Source organism: Atractosteus spatula, chromosome 7, assembly GCF_055471065.1.
Source record: "Atractosteus spatula isolate fAtrSpa1 chromosome 7, fAtrSpa1.hap1, whole genome shotgun sequence".
In the NCBI taxonomy this organism is placed as follows: domain Eukaryota; kingdom Metazoa; phylum Chordata; class Actinopteri; order Semionotiformes; family Lepisosteidae; genus Atractosteus; species Atractosteus spatula.
The window spans coordinates 48,005,047-48,024,890 of NC_142712.1; the positions used below are offsets into that span (position 1 = coordinate 48,005,047).

Sequence of the window (19,844 nt, forward strand, 5' to 3'; positions counted from 1 at the left end):
CTTGTCTCAATGTTTTTCATTTTCCAGTGATTGGCTGGCGATACTTGAGTTAGCTTGGCAGGAAAGTATAGCCTGATACCTTCAGAAACAAGACTCTTTTGTCTGTTTGACACAATTAGCTTTTGCATTATTTTTTCTTTACTTTTAGCCTAACTAAATTTTTCTGGCTGAGTATGGTTTTTGAGAGCACTTTTAGTTGACTTTTTCTTAATCACTCTGGAGATTTTTCTGAGACTACAGAAGTTTGTACACTGCCGCCTTTGGATGGTCAGATTTTGTGTTATTGGATTGATAGAATTATGAAAACAAAGCCAAGAAGGTTTTGGAAAAAAGAAGAGCAGAGCGGGATAAAACTAAACCTAAGGTTGTTTACTGCAACTTTCCAATTAGCAGTGCAACAAACTAGGATTGTGAGATGAAGCTAGCTAGTGATTGAGCATCTCCCTGCCACCTGTCTTAGGACCCACTATCCAGCATCCTGGTCTCGTTCTTATACTGTATTGTAACCAAAACTCCAGGTTCTGTGTCACAGGCATGGGGAATGACAGGCTTTACAGGCTCACTGACAGTTTTATTGCCTGTTTCATTACAGTGGGGCATGCTAATCACAGAGGCAGATAGAGAAAGCGCAGACTAAACTCAGAGGAGGGATTCATGTTGCTTGTTTTAACCGATTACTGCAACTTATTAATTACTGTTGTTTCTTTTAGGTACTTTTTAGATGAATTTAAAGCCAATGCATTAGTACTTTAATTATTATATGATGGGGAGAATTTACTTATCTCTTTTAACTATACCTGTTGCCGTACATTATGTGATGGTATAGGTGTTGACTTGGTTAGGTGCGAATTTGACTATCCCCAATGGTTTTCTGTATCAAACCCTCTCAAATGTAGATATCTTGCTGCAAGTTAAAAAGCTGACCTTCTGTTAAGGCTGCAATGCCATTTTTATTTTTAAATGGATGGAAAAACATCTTTATGACTTTCTTACCAAGTGAAACAAAAAATTAATCTGTGAAGCTGTTTAACTCTTCTTGTGTAGGTCACTGTACAAGTTGTAAGCTGTGATTAAGTATTCGTAATGCCATAATATAACTGTCTTCTCTTTAGTTGAGTGTGCTGATTTACAAATTCTTTGATGCATTCCCAGGCCTAAACAAGGACTGTAAAAGTAAAAAATGCTCATTCAATTTGGCAGTAAAGGATGAGTCTTTAGTTGAGTGTGCTGATCTACAAATTCTTTGATGCATTCCCAGGCCTAAACAAGGACTGTAAAAGTAAAAAATTAAGCTCGTTCAATTTGGCAGTAAAGGATGAGTCTTTACGTGGAGTCTTGCTGCTGTATGTTAATTAGAGGTAATAGTTACTGCTAAAATTTGGAGAAACTGTGATAATAATCAAAGTAATTACATAACAAGGAAACAGGGAAAACATTATAATAATACAGTACTTCTTGTGTGCATTGTTTATATTCTTTAAGAATGTTTGTTAATAAGAGCATAAGAATGGTTAAGCCATTTGGTAGTTACTGTAGTATCTAATTTTATCAAGAGCTGAGGGAACTGGAGTTCTGTACTCCTACTAACTTTTGCATAAATAAGTGCCTTCTGTCCCTAGTTTTAAATGCACTTCCAAGTAGAATTTTAGAATTTTGAACACTTCAATCCCCTGTAGGGAAGACTACCCTTGTAGTCTTCAATGTTCAAGACTTAATTCTTTTAATTTTTCAGAATAGGATGTTTCTTTAAACCCAGGATTATGTCTGGTTGCTCTTCTCAGGACTGTTTTTTACAACATAATGACCAAAATTGTACATACTTTTCTAAATGATGTCTTCTTAGTGCATTGTACAGTTATTACACAAAATCCCTTGATTAACTGTAAATTCTATACTTCTAACTTTATTGTATATCCTGATGTTTTTTTAACCTTTTATATTGTTCCCCAACATTGTGTGGAAGATAAAAAAACCTAATTCTTTTTGATAGGTAGTCTCTTCAATCTACAGTAAGCGTTTTCCATTTTGTACCTACAGTATAGTTTCTAGTTTTGCTGCCTGAATGTAATACTCTGCAGTTTTCTACATTAAATTTAATCTTCCAGGTACTTGGTGTTTCTACCATGTTTGCCAAGCACTTGCAAACATGGGTACAGTTTAATAACTGTATGTATAGTAATTTAAGATTGCCAGAAGTTCTGTAATATGAGCTTTGTAATCAACAGTTCAGACACTAATTACATCTGCTCAGGTTCTGTATTGTACTCAGATGTCTCTGTGCATCTCAAAGCCCTTTATTTACTTTTACTACTTAGTTTATGCATTTTTCATCATAATGGATTCACCCATGTGTGTAGGATAAGCGCTGCAGATCCTTTTTTTAATCTCGTAAGAATTACTAACATTGGAATTTTACTACAGATATTAATTTGATTTTTCTAAATAGAAGAGGCAGGCTATGAAAATGCACCTGATATTTTTGGACAATGTCAGTGGCTGTTAAATTAAGGTGCAATTATAATTCTTCTTTAATTTTCTGCTTTTCTCTTATTTGCTTCTTCTACACCAGAGCAGCAGAGCATTCTGCACATAGGTGTGTTGTTTCAGTTGTCAATCCAAAACAAGTGCGTTTGGCAGTATTTTTAAAAGGTTATTGCAAATGCTAAAAGAACATAAGGGTGCTTTTCTTTCATTTTTTTCAGCATTGACCATGTTCAAATTTTAATTTTTCACTTAATCCTAGTTTGCTGTGTTCAGTTTTTCACTGAAGTCATTGCAAGCCACAGAAAACTATCTACAGTCTTCAGCAATAATTTTCCCTTACTACCCTTCTCGTGAAATAATCCTCATTTAGGAATAACATGCAGAAATGTAGAACCCAACACCTCTTTCAGGTTTCAATGAATCTGCCTAGGGTGGGATTTAGTTTATTTCTAATTTCATTTGGGAAGCTCTTGTGACCTTAGATGAATGCACAAGAAGAGTTTTTAACTGCTGGCAAAATAAAGTAGGATTTGCATTTCACTTGCAAACACTCTCTGACGGCATCTGAGGCAACCCCAGAGTCGCGTTGTTTCATATTAATGTTGCCCCACAGCCTCTTGGCAAGACCTGACCCTTAGATAAGTGAGTGGGAAGAGATGAGGGCCTAAAGGAAACCTGTCCACTCCAAATTCCCCCTGTGAAAGCGTCACAGATGCTGGGCTTCCTACTTCATCCCTAACAAGGGAGATGCCGAAGAGAAGGTCACCCTTTGACTGAGGCAATTTGACGAATGATTCAGTCTAAAGAGATGTCACAAGAGAAGAAAAAAACACAAGATTCTCCTTATCGGAAAAGACACAAGCCAGTGAACCCCCTTGCGTGGGTTTGCCTGGGTTTAAAATAGTTCTCTCTGTCTCCAACTGCTGTATTAACATTCTGCAGTAAATGTCTAAGTTTTAATTACTAACAAAGTGCCTTGTAGCCTTGTAGAAGAACTCAACAATTGCTTTTGTCTTTTGTTCTTTGTTTTTTTCTTTACAAAGAGACATACTTTGCAGTTTTGATGCTTTTGAACTATAAATCTGATAATGTGAATAAAAGGAAAGTGATTACGCTGTGCCTTTTATTCGCTAATGGAAATTTGCTAAGAAAACTGCTGATTATTTATTGTTTTGTTCTGAACTTCTAGATTGGATATACCTTTCTTCCCTGCATGGTTATTTATTGCCGTGGGTATACCTTGTTATTGGTGATTTCTCCTTAGCCAGGGACTAATCGAATTAAATCAGCCAGAAAGTCAGAGCATAAAAATAGAAATTAGAAAAAATAAATAGAAGAATCATTGTTCTTCCAGTATACTGCTTTGTTTCAAGCTGCTGCGATCATATATGTTCTTGAGTCCTTCTTATGAAGAACAGGCTGACTATGAGAAAGGAAATTTTGGCTTCTGGACAGCTGTGCTTAGTAAATATTTCAAAAAGACAGGATTCTTGTTAATCTCTGTTAAGATCAAATGAGCCATTGCTTTTTTCAGCTTTTTCAGGGATTGTATTATAGCCTTCACATACAGTACTTTATAGTGATACTAAATTTCTAAATCACAGTTACTGGATATTGTGTGGGTGTGAAAATAACAGAAAACCGGTTAAGACAACTGTTACTCCGTAACAGATCTGAATTTCCTGGCACTTTCAGAGTGTAGAAAATGGAAGAAAGCATGTGCAGTTTTTAGTTATTTTGAAATTTACTTGGTTCTGCATTAAACAAAATACAGTTGTATGCAATAAATTACAATTTTAATGAAAGTTTGTGACAGCAGCCAAGTTTACAGTATATTCACCTCCACTGTAGTCCTCCATGATGTCACTTTCTGAAATACTCTAAAACACCCCAGTCAGCCCCTCTATCTTCCTTCTGTTATTTTTTATGTGGTGTGCCTCCCCACACCCCACCCTGACTTTATCATCATTCCTACATTAATTATGCATGGGGGTCTTATTTTCCACATCCTACTGCTAGGCAGTTGGTCCACAACCAACTGGATTAAACCAGAACTCGTTATACTCTTCTTACACTTTCAATAAACATTCATAACACATTTTCTGATTGAGTTTTGTTACAATATTCTTCATGAATTGCCTATTTTATAATGAAAATCTGAAGGGTTTATTTAAGTTTTAAAGGATGTAATAGTACATGTAATATAAAATCTATAAATGGTACCTTTAATAAGTGTTCTAAACTTATTTAATGGTGGACCAACACAATTTTTTTTTTATAATACTTTTGTCTTGTGCAGTGGGCAGATGCTGTAGTTAATTAACTTGTATACCTTTCTGTTCCTGGTGTCTGCTTTTAAATCTCTTCAAACCAAATCACAACATACAAACAAGAACCACAATACAAATATAAATATTTTCTCAGAAACAAGCAAACAACACAAAATTAGAAATACTGGCAGGTGCAATAATTCTACATGTAATTTAATTATTTTTCATTTATTTCATTAAAAATGCATCACTGAGATGTACATTAACTCAATTACCAACTGTAGGTGGATTTGTTCTTTCACTGGTCAAAAGAAATGTGTGTTGATTTAGGTACTAAATGTTAACCAAAAATTATCATGCTGGTCATTCAAGTAAGATTCCTAGTAGATTTTGGTACTCCTGTTATGGGAGATTGATCTTGACTTACAGTATGCCATACGGCTCTGCTGGGACTGTGGTGTCATACTGAATGTGAAAAAATTACATTTATAATTCTGGACAAAAAGAGTTATTTGGTTGGTCCTGTATCAGCATGAATATTCAAACGAAACTAGAATCATCTGAACACTCTGTAAAAGATAGAGAAACCTTATTAAAAAGAAGGAACTAAAATGATGCTGGTAGAGAGACTGCCTAGAGAAAATACACGGAAAAGGACATTCAGCTTATCTCCTGAAAATCATTAAACTTGTCTGAAGTGTTTATATCTCAGGATACATTTTTGCTGTTGACAGAACTCTATTCATTCTCCTCTTTTTCCACTTAGCTTAATCAGTCATCTAGCAGTTTATCTTTAAACCAACATCAAAAATGAACTCAGAATTTGAATCAGAGTTATACAGTAGATCAAAACTGCATTTGAAAAATGCAAGAAATGTGTAGGTGTAAGTAAACCCTCTGCAGGGTTCTGTTTTTTTTTTATTTAAAAATTCTGGTCATTACTTTGCATTAGGGAACACAGAAGGCTTATTATAGATCTCCTTCTCGTTTTAATGAGATGTTTGCCATCAATGAATTTTGTCTGATTTTCATTCTCTTAGGATTTCATTTTCCTCTTTAAAATTGGTAGTAACAGTATTCAGGAGTAAAAAGTATTCTGAAGGAAAGAATAAAGCCTGTGCTTTGAATGACCAGGCATATCAGTTCTAATGACTAGTTGCAGATACATAGGAAACTGTTTGAAATGTCCTGCAACTCTGTAAAACTTTTTGCCAGAGGCAGATAGTAAAGAAAGCCCTTAAGGCAGTCAGTATTAAATGCAAGGATAAATGCACTATAGTTCTGCAGAATGACAGCCATCATAGATGAATGCTTTTTAAGCTTACTTTATTCAGCACCCTGACAAGTACAATCTTGTTTTCATATCCCACGTGGCCCGTGACCTGTGTCTTGAAAACTGAAGTCAGTTGTTGGGGGGTTTTCAGTGTCCCAAGGTTAGTGAAAATTGCAGATCATGAAGATAGCTTCATGATTAAATGATTAAAAAGAGAGTTTATGGTTCTAGATGAAATATTACAGACTGGCATTATGAGAGCATGGCTGTTAAACCAGAATATTTTGGAAAGCATAAAGAGACAAATGCTTTTTAAAGGGATGAATTGGGAACTAATTTGTCTGTGGTTTGACACCATCTTAATCCATAATTTCTAAACTTAGGGTTGTCTGCCCACTCAATAACAATTCATGAGGTGGGGAGAGCACACGTATTGTTTCAGAATTTTGGAGTTCTGCTGCTATAAATGAAATGAGACATAATAAGAACATAGACTTCTTGAGATGAGCAGAGGCTATTGGCCCATCTAAGGTTATTTGCTGCTAGTAGCTAATTAATCTGAAGATCTCATCCAGATACATTTTGAAAGAAGCCAGTCTTCAGCAACATGGTTGGTTAGATACAATATGACTTCTCTGGTCATTTTGTTTGTATACGGGGTCATTTTTTCACTGTCCTGTTTTAATTAATTAAAACGTTAGATTAGAGTGCAACATTTAGGCATCATACTTGCTTGAAAGCCACGCATCTTTGCTACAAAGCTCACTAAATCAGTGAACCCCCATACGGGCTTGCCATATCGAATATCAGTCATATACTCAGTGCGGTACAGTAAGCCAGGGGTGTCACTTTTGAAAAAGAAGGTTTGTTGGTTGGAGTTTGCATACTATCCAAGAACCAAAGGAATTTTGCTGGAACATGATGAAGCATAATCATATTACATTCATGGCTGAGGTAGCCTGAAGTTGGTTTTATCATGTATTTCTAATGTTTCTGATTTATATGACTGAAGCCATGTGGCTAGGATCAAGCATGTTTTTAAGATTTTTTTAGTTGAAGAATAAGGTACAGTTCATAATATATGAATCAATGTTTGTGATAACAAAATAAACAAACATGTGAGAAAGTTTTATTTTAATTTGAATATTTTATTGCACATTTCCCTTCTGTATTTGATGCCTTATTGTTCCAGAAACAATGTCTCGAATGCACCCCACATATTGTGTAATCTTTCAGAAAATGCTCTGATCTCTTGCTATGGTATCTGCTGCCTTTATAACATTAGACATGCTACAGGGGGATAATTACCCTGCCTTACCCATGAGCTATCAAGAAAGCCCATTAAATCTTCAGGTTTCTAAGAACAGAATAATGTGTCATTGTGCCCCATTCTTCCCTAAATTTAAATGGACGTGCAAGGATAAGTTTTGAGTATGAACATTAAAGGGGAAATTCAGTCTAAAATAAAAAGGGCATGAATCAAAAAACAGTTCCAATTTTATTAGGTCATTGTATAATAATTATATCCAAAACATCCCTGTTCCTTCACACTTTCAAAATCTCAATAATCTGTGCTTTCAGTACATCCAGCCTAACAAGAAGTGATGTCTTCCTCTAATACAAGGAGGAGAGGATCTTGAACTGACAGATTGTGAGGAATCACCCCCATTGCAGTGTGCATATGAATGTGCTAAATTGTATGTGGAGAAACGTTGGACTGGTACTGGTCTTGACCCAGGGTTTTCAACCTTTTGTGAACAAGTATCAGTTAACAAATTTAGCTTTGTTAAATATTATTTTTTATGTGAAACAGCTTGTCTCATTGCAGAGTTTCCCAAAATTCCAAACTCTAAAATACTTCTTGCAATTTCCAAAGGCTTCGGCCAGCATGCATGTATTAAAGTGTGGCATGACTCTTTTTACCTCTTTACTCTGGTTATTTTAGTGTACAGTATATATACAGACGCTGCAATGGACCCAATGCATCATAATCCATCCACAGAATAACATCGCATTCTTGTTTAAGAAGCTGCCATATTTTCTGTCTGAGATGCCTGTATTCAGCTATATGTTTTTTTCAGACTGTGTTTATTAAACAATAACCCAGTACATTCAGTACTGCAGTTTGGAACAGTACAGTATATGTGATTTTTGACTGAATTTTCCCTTGAACTGATTACAAATGAAATTATTCCTTTCTGATTTCTTCCTTCCGTCCTGTTTCAGTGCCTTTGTGTGTCTTAATTTCATGTTCTCTTATATTTTTGAGTAGATTAGTAATAGCTACAGTATCAGTTTCGGAGACAGAAATTACAGGTTCACTAACTTACAGTAAAAACGGTACTTTCTTTTACATCCCTTCTTTTAAAACAAGGCAGATGCAATAACTGTCACTCATTCTGTGATATAGTTTACCATCCATCACTAACTTGTGCCTTCAAGACTCCCAAAGGTGCAGTTAACTACAAAAGGAATATGGGTCTCTATATATAGACTCTAGCATGAGGGGGGAAGCAAAAGCATTGAACAGTTCTCAAATGACCCAGCTGTCTAAAGAGAAGTCATTTATTTCTTGTGGATAATGAGCACCTTCATTGCTGACCTGGAGCTTACACTGTATGTGGTTTTTTAGTTTTAGGTCACACAATCCTAGTTATTATGGGATGGATTTCCCAACTATACACTGTCCTCCAGAGCAATCTCCACATATGAATAATAAATAAATGCTATCATTAAAATTGCTATATTATAGTGAATTCTGCTGTACTGCTCCAGCATTCTATTCAGAAGTCAGGCACTAATTTTTCAGCATTATTGGTTGTTGCAGAGCCCATTTTGTAATCTGTTTCTTGAAATGGTGATTGATCTAGGCACTCCTTATGTTATTTAAAGTGGAATTTCATTACATATAGCTGTTTTCTGAATATATCATCTGTGGAAAATTACAATTTCTGTGCTGTGGTTCTTATATGTACTTATACCATTGTAAGAAGATGTTCTGGGGACAGCCTGCCTTTCAGACAAGATTGTAATGAGCTGGAGCTTTGAGTGTTCTTGGTAAGAATTTAAATATTCTATAAAAATCTTCTCACATCAAGTGTCTCAGTGCTACAAGACTTGTAAGCTAATGTTGACAGTCTGGTCGGGATTTCAAGTGTTTTCCAAGTTGCCAAGTTTCAATCATGCATGCCAGAGGATTAAGAGGTTCAGACGCGACTAAAGTAGCCAACAGCTGACTCAATACTTTTTTGAGCAAGCTATTCTATTATTATCCAATTATCCAGTGGCCTCCAGCAGTATCCTCTATGCTTGCATCACACAGGAAAGCTTGCACACCTCCAATACTTACCTCCTGCAGAACAGGTACTGTATGTACTGGACACTCTAGATACTGTACGGTATGCCAAGCAAAAGGAAGATTGTGTAGACCTTTCTGTGGTGTTAAATCTACAACTATAAAAAGCCACCTAGTATTAATAAATAGACTTTTTCACAACAGACGCAAATGTATGTAGAGGTTAGCATTCTCCTCCCAGAATTCATAATTATCATTTTCTAATTGAATTAAAACAATTAAAAGTATTAAAATACTTTATTTGAGAAGAATTGCAAACATTTCAGTTTAGCATACAGTATGACTCCAGTAAATAAAATCAAATAATCCCTTGTTGCTGTTCAGTTTTTTAACAATACAACAACAAGTCTTGTTATATATACTGTATCAGTTCTACAGTGTGCACAAGCACCAAAGGTCTTTTGTCAACTCTTTTAGTAACATTATAAATTATTTTTCCTTTATGCAAGTTGTGGGTTTATTACCATTCTATAGTATGGGTTTATATTTTCACTTTTTATGCAGAATGTGCATCACATTAATGCAGTAATGTTTTTTTTCTAGCTGCCTAAAAAATGCAGTAATGTGTTACAGGCCATTTGTAGAAGACTTGCCATGGTTTCACAGTGCATCTCTGTGAAAAAAATAAAACTACCAGTTCAATCACTGAGAAAACTGGAAACAACTGTCCAGTGTGTTGTCTAATTGTAGTGGACGTCATTAGAAGTATGTGTCAGAATTCACCGAGGTACTTGTTGAAGAGTATACAACGTTGTAGTAGAATATATGTTGAATGAGGATAATTTTGAATTTGAATACAGTAGTTAAAATCTGTCTGACAGCATCAGCTGACAGAATGTGATGCACATTCTCAGGCAAACCTTATGAATTATGTAAAACAATTCTTCACACGGAAAGCACAATCAGCAGCCCTCTGAAGTCAAGAGTCAAAAGGCATTTCTGTTGTTGAATTGTAGAAATACAGTAAGCTATACATCAGTGGATGTATTAGAAATCCATGAAAACATGGTGGCTGCCCAGTGACAGCTTCTTTGCCAGTACGATGATAAATAATTTTCACTTTTGGGAACTGAGCCCACGTGCATGCACTTTCGCCATGTACTGTACACCAACGGAGGCTGGTCTAAAATGAGGCAATTGGGACGAGCTCCTGAAACACATTGAGAGATTGATCATTTCTGGGTAGAGCAAAATGTTCTGCTAACACAGGAGGCAGTGAAAAACTCAACCAATTTCGCACTGCAGTTACATTTACTGACATATGACATATGATAACTGTTGATGGTGTATGATTCTACCAAACCTCAAAAATAGCTGTTGTATTATTATTTGACAAACTGCCTCTCTTAGGACTTGTCCCTGCTGTGCATTTGGTGGTATTGTATTCAGAGGGATGCTCATACATTTATCGCAAGTTTATCCTTCACACAGAGAGATTGTTTGGTCACATGTAGGGATTGTTTAAGGTGTTATTGTATGTGTGCACCAGAATGTTCTACCATAATGTGTCATATTGGAGTTGCATTCTCTAGCTTGAGCAATTCACAGCTAAGAAAGAATATTTCTTGAATGCCATTTTTTAATTAAATGCTTTTTTACATTTCTTTTAAAGAATACAGTCTGGAATGCAGCCACCACTGTGGAGAGGAAACAGCTTTAGTCACTTGTATAATGTTGATACTGTATATTTCTGTAGGTGTGAAACTTATTTTGGCTGTGTCTCATCAGTGGTGCCTTGAGATGTTTTCTGTGGAACTGTAGTTCTTTCACTTTGCCTGACTGTGTTAAGGTTTGCCTTGGGTTTTGGATTGGGCATTGTACCAGAGGATCACACCTTCTAAGATTCAAAACATTTCAGAATAACTTTTTTCCTGGCTGTACTGCGGGGTCTTGTGAATTTCTAGAAAGCTGGTGTACTGCAATAAGAGCAATTCTTTCTTCTGAAACTTTCAGGAATGTGCTCCTGGACTCTGTTGTAATCATTTCTGTTATACATTTATATTCAGTTATTAGTTTACCATTGTGATTTATTATTCTTGCACATGGCTTGGATGCACTTTATTTTGTATTTCTAAAATGGTACAAAAGTTATTCATGCTAATATTATTTTCCATTGTTCTACAAATGGGCCAGTTCTGATGAATGCTTGTTCAAAATAAATCACTTTGGTTAAACTCAAATTATATTTAGCAAACTATTAATATAATCTTTTAAGAACTTCTCTTCATCTTAACATTCTCTGATAAGAACAGAAGAGTAGGAGGTATTCTTCAGTACTGTTTTGAGACTGATAAATCATAAGTTCTCTATTTCTATGTCTTACATTAAGGTGAATGATTTTGATTAATTACATTTTCCAGAATCTGGAAGCTGTATTTTATCTTCTTATATAGTGTTTTGTCATCTCATACTTTACAAAAACCTATAGTAAAATACTGAATTAGAGTTACTTTAATATATTACTTGTAGTATATTGGGAATTAAGAGATTTGTGTCATGCAGATGTTTTCTTATAATATCTGATTCCTTATGAGCAAAATTCATGACAATTCTTATGCAGTTAGAAAAATCTGCTGTTTTTTATATTTTGGTATGTGAGTCCTAGCTTTAATGTGCAAAACAATATTGCATTTGTATTATTCTTTTTTTTTTCCCTAGACCTTTTGTAATGTAAGATGTTTTTTATAATGGATACTAGTAGAAAAAAATAATTGCTCTTCTTTGGTCAGAGGCAAATCACCTCTGATTCAAATAACTAAAACAGTCTTTTTAAGCAATGCTTGGAATTTATCTTAAGAATTTTTTAATGCTGATTTTTGCCCAGTTGTTTTTCATTCTTTAGTTTATATCTTTTCAAAATAGTTTAGACAAGCCCCCAAAAAACTAAATCACAGTTTTCATGTAAATATTTTACTGTGACATGATTACAACGTTATAGCTCTTTGGAAATCACAGATTTAAATTCATGTCATGGAAACAATACTTTATTTTACAATTTTAGTTACTTCAAAAATGAGATTATTCTGCATAAGGAAATATAGTTTTACTTTAAAACCTGTATAAATACTACATTATACCCTAGGTAAAAGGTAATGTCCATACTGGAGCCACTGTAGCTCATAATACCAGAGCCCATACTGGACTCCATGGTATTAAGGGGTCTAGAGAATGTCTGACTCCCCTCTCCAGAAAGGACATCAGTCCACCACAGGGCTCACCCCCAGCAATGCTGGTCTCCACTTACACAGCTGGGTGACCACTTGTGTAAAATATCTCACTCAAAGGTACTACAGTAGTTCTGCAGCAAGGGCTTGAATCCACAACCTGTCAGAATTCAGCTGTGTACCCACTATGCTGTGCCATCCCCCATTATACCCTAGGTGTTTTATTCATGTTTACCAATGCTAGGTGCTATGCCCAATGTTTTGGTTCATTATAACTTATGAACAGAAATGTCAGAGTGCTCCTCTCCAGAGGTTATAGTAATTAGTACTGAGAGAGATTAACCCAGCATGCCACTTGCCACCCCAGCCCACAGATCTCGTCTTGATTTCTGCTGTGCTCAAGACTGTTCTATGTTACCTCCGCTGAAGTAACAGTGTCCTCAGGATTGGGGCCCTGACACTAGAGACAGAAGGGTGAAATGAGAGACCTGACTGCTGCTGCTCTTTATAGCACTGTCACTGCTTGGGGCTTCGCAGCACCAGATTCAGAGCTGAGAATCCACTGTGATACTATGAAGCTGTCAGCACTACAAGCTAACAGGAGTTATTGAGCCGGCACTGTCACATTGTATAATTTCTTCCTACCAGATTTTAAAAGATCTATGAATGTCTGCATTTATACATATATTTTGTCCAGAATCAGAAACACTAATAGAAAAATGGAAGCCACACATATGAAATCACCTTTTTATTGTCAGGTATCCTATAATGACATAATTGAACCATTTAAATGCAATTAACATATATACAGCATATTAATAATAAATTTAATAATATAATTTTGTTCTCTCAATAATCTATAGTATATATAAGAGATACTTTATATAATACACATTTTGTAAACAGTATAATTTAAGAAATGTATTCCATCTTTTATTCAGTTATTAGAAGATCCTTTTTTTGTTGATTTTTGTGTTGATTTTCTCAGTGTTAACAGATAAATTTACCATTAACAGGAATAACCTCCCTGTGTGCTGTATTGATGTTAAGGACCACAGTCTGCAGAATCATTTGTTATTCTGTAGTGACAAACCTTTAATCATCCATGTGTAAAAGTGGACTTTAAATAATTTATCTACTTAATGGACATATAGAGGCCACAGTGTATTTTATAAAACTCTTTACAGCGCTATGTTGCTTTGATCTCTTTTTCCAGCTATACTTTTAAACCTTTTGAACTTTCTGAATTAATTTACTCGCAGCTGTATTTAAATATTTGTTCAAGGTTTGAAGGAATCTGAGAACTAAAATGATATCTAGTTAAAGTAGGTTTGACAAGGAAAAAAGATTGTGCCAGCTGTTTTAAAATTCAGAAAGGCCTTTTAACTTTCCCTTGATAGCAGAATGGTCATATTACTCTTGATGAGTGGCACACTTTTTTCCATTGAAATATTTAGTTTCATGTGTGAATAATTAATAACAGTACCATTTTGAAGCAGGTATTATGAATGTTTTTGTGGTACTCTGGAGCGTATCATTAAAATGTTTTTTGTATTTATTTGTGAATAATTGTGTTTATTTAAATTCTGAAATATGTCAGAAAGAAATCACGTGTGAACAACAGAAGTTTTAATAAACAACAACAGCATAAGATAAGGCTACATTTTCCTCAGTCTGTCTGTGAAAGTTTCAGATAACACAAAGTGCACATGGATGATAGAATTGGCATCTCCAATAGGTGTGGGTGGATGATGGTGCTGTCACAGGTAAAGGAGAGTTACCTTGTCAAGTATTACAGCTGAATAAAATTTGAGAGAATCCAGATTAAAGTTACACTGAGGCCAGCTTCTACTGTAATCAGATGTGAGAAGCTTGCCAGTGCTAACCCTGGGAATTTTCCTGTAGCATTCAGTGCTGCCAAAGGGGAAATACAGTATGTCCCTCAGCAAAGGCTTGTCTTCACTGCTTCACCGTCACATTATCACAATCTTTAGCTGTGTACTGTACATTGGGATTTTAAAACTTTTATTAAAAAAAGTAAAAAGCAGATGATAACCAAGCTCTCGGTTAGATTAGATATCGATTTAGGTAATTCTATTAGTTAAATTATTTTTGAAACTCATGAGGAATTAATCCCTTTGCACTAGAGCAAAAGGCTTTTTGAAAACACTTCTGACTGCTGATATGAAGAGGCTGTGTGCTTCAGGAGATGCTGTTGTTCATATTAGCTGTTGCAGCACTGTTGTCTCTGGGCTGTGAAAGTGGGCTGTGAAAGTCAAAGTTCTCCAGGCTTTCTGTGAACGAGAAAAGAGACTTTAAATCTACTGTCCTCAGTTATCCTCATGCAGCGGTAGAATAAAAGTCATTCAAAAAAAAAGAATTTTAAAATTAAGTTCTTCCAAAACTCCCTGCGGAAGTCTTAAGGACAACTCTCTCATCCCTTCCCTGGTGCGAATCACTGCATACTGAGTCATTTCCACAGCTTTGATTTGATTATAAATCATTAATTGATTATACTTTGATTGATTATACTAAAATTAATCTACTAAAGGGCATTTTCAGCTATCCAGAATTCTGTAGGGAAAATTAAGGAAGATATATTAATGCTTTTATATACTATCGGATAGAATTAATTGTGCAGATAGTCTGCTTTTAACCTTACAGCAGGTACAGTATTCATGGTTGTGTAACTATTCTTAATTTTTTTTCCTTCAATGAAAAAAGTGGATAACAGGTTCACACATATTGTAGTTATTTTAAGTGGGATTTCTTCCATGCCATGTCTATATCCAGTCTTATTGATGCTAGGTACCGTAAACTTAAATTAATTAGTTTTGCTCAAGTGAAAATTAAGGAAAGACTGCTTTGACCTGGGGGTCATACATGAATGGCACCTTTAAGGTTACATTTTATCATGCAACACCAGATTCAGGATAGTAATTTGTTAACGTTTCTCTCAAATCTTATACTCCCATTTTAGTTTTACCCATGAAGTTGTCTGCCATACCCTAAAAAATGTTGTCACATTTATGTCAGTGTTATTCTATCAACCCAGATAATATGCATCCTTCTTATTTTTTATGCCCTTAAGGTGAAATATTCTTTGTACAGTACCTTTGCTAGGTCTGTCACTATATTTTTCCTAGAGATTGCTAGTGACTGAATAGGCCTACAGGTAGCTGCTTGTAGACCTGCTTCTTAATGTAGTACAGAATTTTTTCTCTATCCAATTTAACTTTAATTTTGTGCCCAGTCTAGTTTTATTAGGTGCTTCTTTCCTGTATGGACAGTGGACACACTTTAAAATACCTTAGAGGATTTAAGAACATTAAATCAACATTTCCTGCCACAGCCTACTTTGAAGCAGACAGCAGAGAGCTCAGCTAGAAATGCATTTTGTTTACATGTTTTCAGATTTTGTCAAACCAGTAATTAGACCCAACGGGTAACTGAGAGAAGTGTTTAAGATCATTTTAAGGTTCTACAGTAGGTAACCTTGGCCTACACAAGCAAACATTACTTCCTATCTGCAAGGTAATTTAACGTATTTGGCAAAAAAAGGCTATTAAAAGGACAGCTGTCAAAACTATCCAGGAGTTCAGTGGTAAATATAATATCATATTGTAATTATTTTTTCCTCAGATAGGACTCTTCTGTTAAGATGCAATTTAAAGTGTCTGTGTGCTTTAAAATAAACCGTCAGAACAGAGAATTCTTTTCTACACCAAACCCAAGTGAACATTGTTAGGTAGACTAATAAAAATACATTTTTATAAGATTGGGATTTTTCAACGTCCTATACCGGTAACAGAAAGTGATGAAAAATACTGTAGGTAATATTTTATTCTTGACATGTGAACAGAGTCTAACTATGGCAGGAAATAATGCATGGCTTGTTCTACAATTCAAACCTGCTCCATCAAATCTCTTTAATTTTGGGATGTTCTCAGCCAACAGAGAAATACAAGTTGTTCTCATCCAATAATCCAGTGGAAATTTCAGATTATTTTCTAATGATGTGAATTCTAAAATGTTACCAAATAATGATGTTCTTAATGCTCTGTTTGTCTTGCAGAACATGAAAAGCACCGTTTATGCAAGAGCACAGATTACATGAATTTGCACTTCAAAGTGAAGTGGTTTCATAACGAGTATGTTCGAGACCTGCCTGCTTTCAAGGATACCGTGCCCGAATATTCTCTGTAGGTATTCCTACTGATAAATCCTCATTGATCCATACATTCTTTGTTATAAAAGATGATACTGATAATCATTTTTAAAAATAAATACAGTATATGATTACTGTTGTACGATTTTATGTTTATATTTTATGAGGACATTACTGTACTTTGCAAAATTAAAATTCACTACAAAATTAAATGAAAATGAGAAGAGTAGCAGTGCTTCCGTATACATTAGTAATTGATGTCTAAGAATCAGTATAATAGAATGCTGACCTTTCCTCCTGCAGCCATGACAATTATACCCTCTCCTGACCTCACAGGTTTGAGTTTCTTTCATTTTGCTGCTATTAATACAGGTTATTTGACTGTGTTGATAATAAAAATGTTTTTGGCCATTTATTGCTAACTTAACCAATGAGTCTCTGAAATCTTATCTTGTTCCTGTTACTTACACAACCACAAAAAGGTTAACAAATAGTGTCCATTTTCATTACAATTTTGGAACAGGCACTTGCAGCTCAATTACCGTCTTATCTAATGAGCCCTTTGAACCTCTTCAGCTGGGGCTTAGACAGAGACATACTGTAGTACTGAAATGGCCCTTACGAAGGTAGTTAATGATTTCCTGATGGCTTCTGGCTCTGAGTCACTTAATATCTTTCTCTGACTCAAGGGCAACTTTTGATGTAGTCAGTCACAGCATCCTAGAAAATTATCTAGGGATCACCGATCCATAAATCTCAGCTTCCTGAGCTCTGATTTTGTCCTAGTTGTTTCAGGTGTTCCACAGGGTTCTGTGCTGTAACCTGTATTGTGTAGTAAAGTACTCTGATCAGATTCTTCACCATCGGAGGCTTTGGTTTCACTGCTGTACTGAGCTATAGCACTCAGATTAACTGAGCTGTTAAACTCAGATTTACTTGCAAATCTAATTACATACTACAGTATAGGTGTGTTTTTTTTTACTTTACAAGTGTCTTATATGATATTGAAATATTTAATGCAACAGAGATTTCTTTAGCCTAATTTTGGAAAAGCCAAGTGCCTTGAAGTGACTTCTGACCCCATGTTTTGGGTATTAGGAACATCACAAAGTTGCTTTATTTCATCAAATAGTATCATGTTTGAGGAACTCACTGCCCAAAGCCATTAAATACCCTGGTACTGCTGACTCAGAAATTGGAGTTTCTTGAAAACTCTGCATAAAGGAAACTATTATTATATTGCCTTCATCAAATAATAAAAACTACAGTATGTGGAAGCCTTTTGTGAGGCAGGGGTATGATAGTAACTGTATAGAAATCACTCTGGTTCTACCTGAGTGCAAAATTCTGCTTTTAACTTCACTGTTCATGTTTGGATATGAGTTCCAAGTCCCACCTGTGGATCCCAAATTTCTGAAACGCACACTAGGGAAAAGTCAAAGCCTGTGCTAAAATTGCTTCTACTGACCCCAGAGATCACCTTCAGCAGCAGAGCATGCTGTGCTATACTGTACATGCCCCTTAGCACTCGTCCCTCTCAAACCACCCAGCTGCTTCAGCAACAGCACTGCAGCAGAGCCATTAATCTGAATTGCAGGGTCATGGCAGAGTTCCAGACACAAAATAGCACATCTACTGCCATGACAAACTGTCAATCAGTCAATACCTCATGTTTTATTAATATTAATGGTGGGCTCCTTAGAGAACAGACCACAAGTGCTAGAATTGCTTCACCAGTACAAGAGAGCTACAGTATACTAGACATCTCCAAATCTGCTTCATCTCCATCTGCTCACATCAAGCTCAGCATTAACCATTTGGCCGTGTTTTTCATCAGGTGTCTTTGAAATGTACATATATTTAATATATTTATAAAGTATAATCAGTATAATATATAATAATGTATAAATTAAATTAGTGTATAATATAAATTTAGTGTGTACTATAGCCAGTATAATATACAAATATATTTTATAAACATGTGTTGCCTATCAAAGAACACATTAGTATTACTAAAATGCAATGATTCTGGCACTGTTAACTGAGACATACTGTAGCTTAGGAAAGCTTGTTTTTAAATCTGAAGGCTCCTGATATTGTCACCCTTAAGTTCAGATTGATATTCAGTAGTATCATAAGGACATTGTGCCCTTTCAGGTCAGTTTTAAAAGATCTGAAAATTTGTGTGTTTGTAATCATGATCTGATTGCATATGAACATTCTCTGCATGTTTATACAAAAAAATATTGTGTTTCTTATACACTCCTAAATTCTGTTTACACCTTATGTGCATACCACCTTAATGGCATTCACAGTTCACCTCTCAAAGCATACAGACCTTAAGAGCCTCATTGTTTTCTTGCTTTATCCTTTGTATGATAGTTTATACACTCCTCATCTGATCATAAAATAGAGCAACTTAGATATTTATTGTGCATTCTGTTGTTGCCCTGAGAATTCACTGAGCAAGTGATAGCATATAAAGTAATGAAAATGCATTCAATCACCAAATCGGTCCTCTCTGAGCTTCACACAGCAGTCTAATAAACTAGTCCTTCAATACAGAGCTTAATTAACAACAGCTCCTCTGTAGGAAAAGTTGTCCTAGTAAAATTTTCCAAAACTAATTTCCTTGCAATTAATTGATTCACTTTAATGTTACAAATGAATTTTAGTTCACCAGATGAGGTTTCACTGTATGACATCATACTGTACATACTGTATTGCACTACCATGCTAAAGCAAGTTTCAAAATTCAGAACAATTTTCTCTTCTACAAGAGACATCAAATGAATACTTCTATGCATGCAAGAGTAAACATTGAAGAATGCATTAAACTGTATCATACTTTTTAAACTGTATTAAACTGTATACTTTTTTAAGGCCATAGCCCTGCAACCATCCTGTACAACATTTATATTAGCAAGAAAACTACTTCTTCAGTAGCTGATTAATATCAAACAATTTCATTTAATGCTATACAGATGGTTTGAGCCCTTCGTCATTCAGTGGTTAGATGAAAATGAAGATGTGTCAATGGAATTTCTCCATGGAGCGTTAGAAAGGGATAAAAAGGATGGTGTAAGTATGAACAGTCTCAATTATAATCATAAGATCTTCTGCAGAGAAT

At 35.2% G+C, this 19,844-nt stretch overlaps 1 protein-coding gene across 2 annotated transcripts in view; it reads left to right on the forward strand.

The window, feature by feature from the left end:
• Nucleotides 1–19,844, forward strand: part of unc13c (unc-13 homolog C (C. elegans)) — a 139,004-nt gene that overhangs the window by 77,859 nt on the left and 41,301 nt on the right. For both annotated transcript variants that reach the window (XM_088921651.1, XM_088921650.1), the window contains exons 18-19: nucleotides 16,622–16,748; nucleotides 19,699–19,795. In XM_088921651.1, the coding sequence (XP_088777777.1) occupies nucleotides 16,622–16,748; nucleotides 19,699–19,795 (224 nt within the window). The remainder of the gene's footprint in view (nucleotides 1–16,621; nucleotides 16,749–19,698; nucleotides 19,796–19,844) is intronic.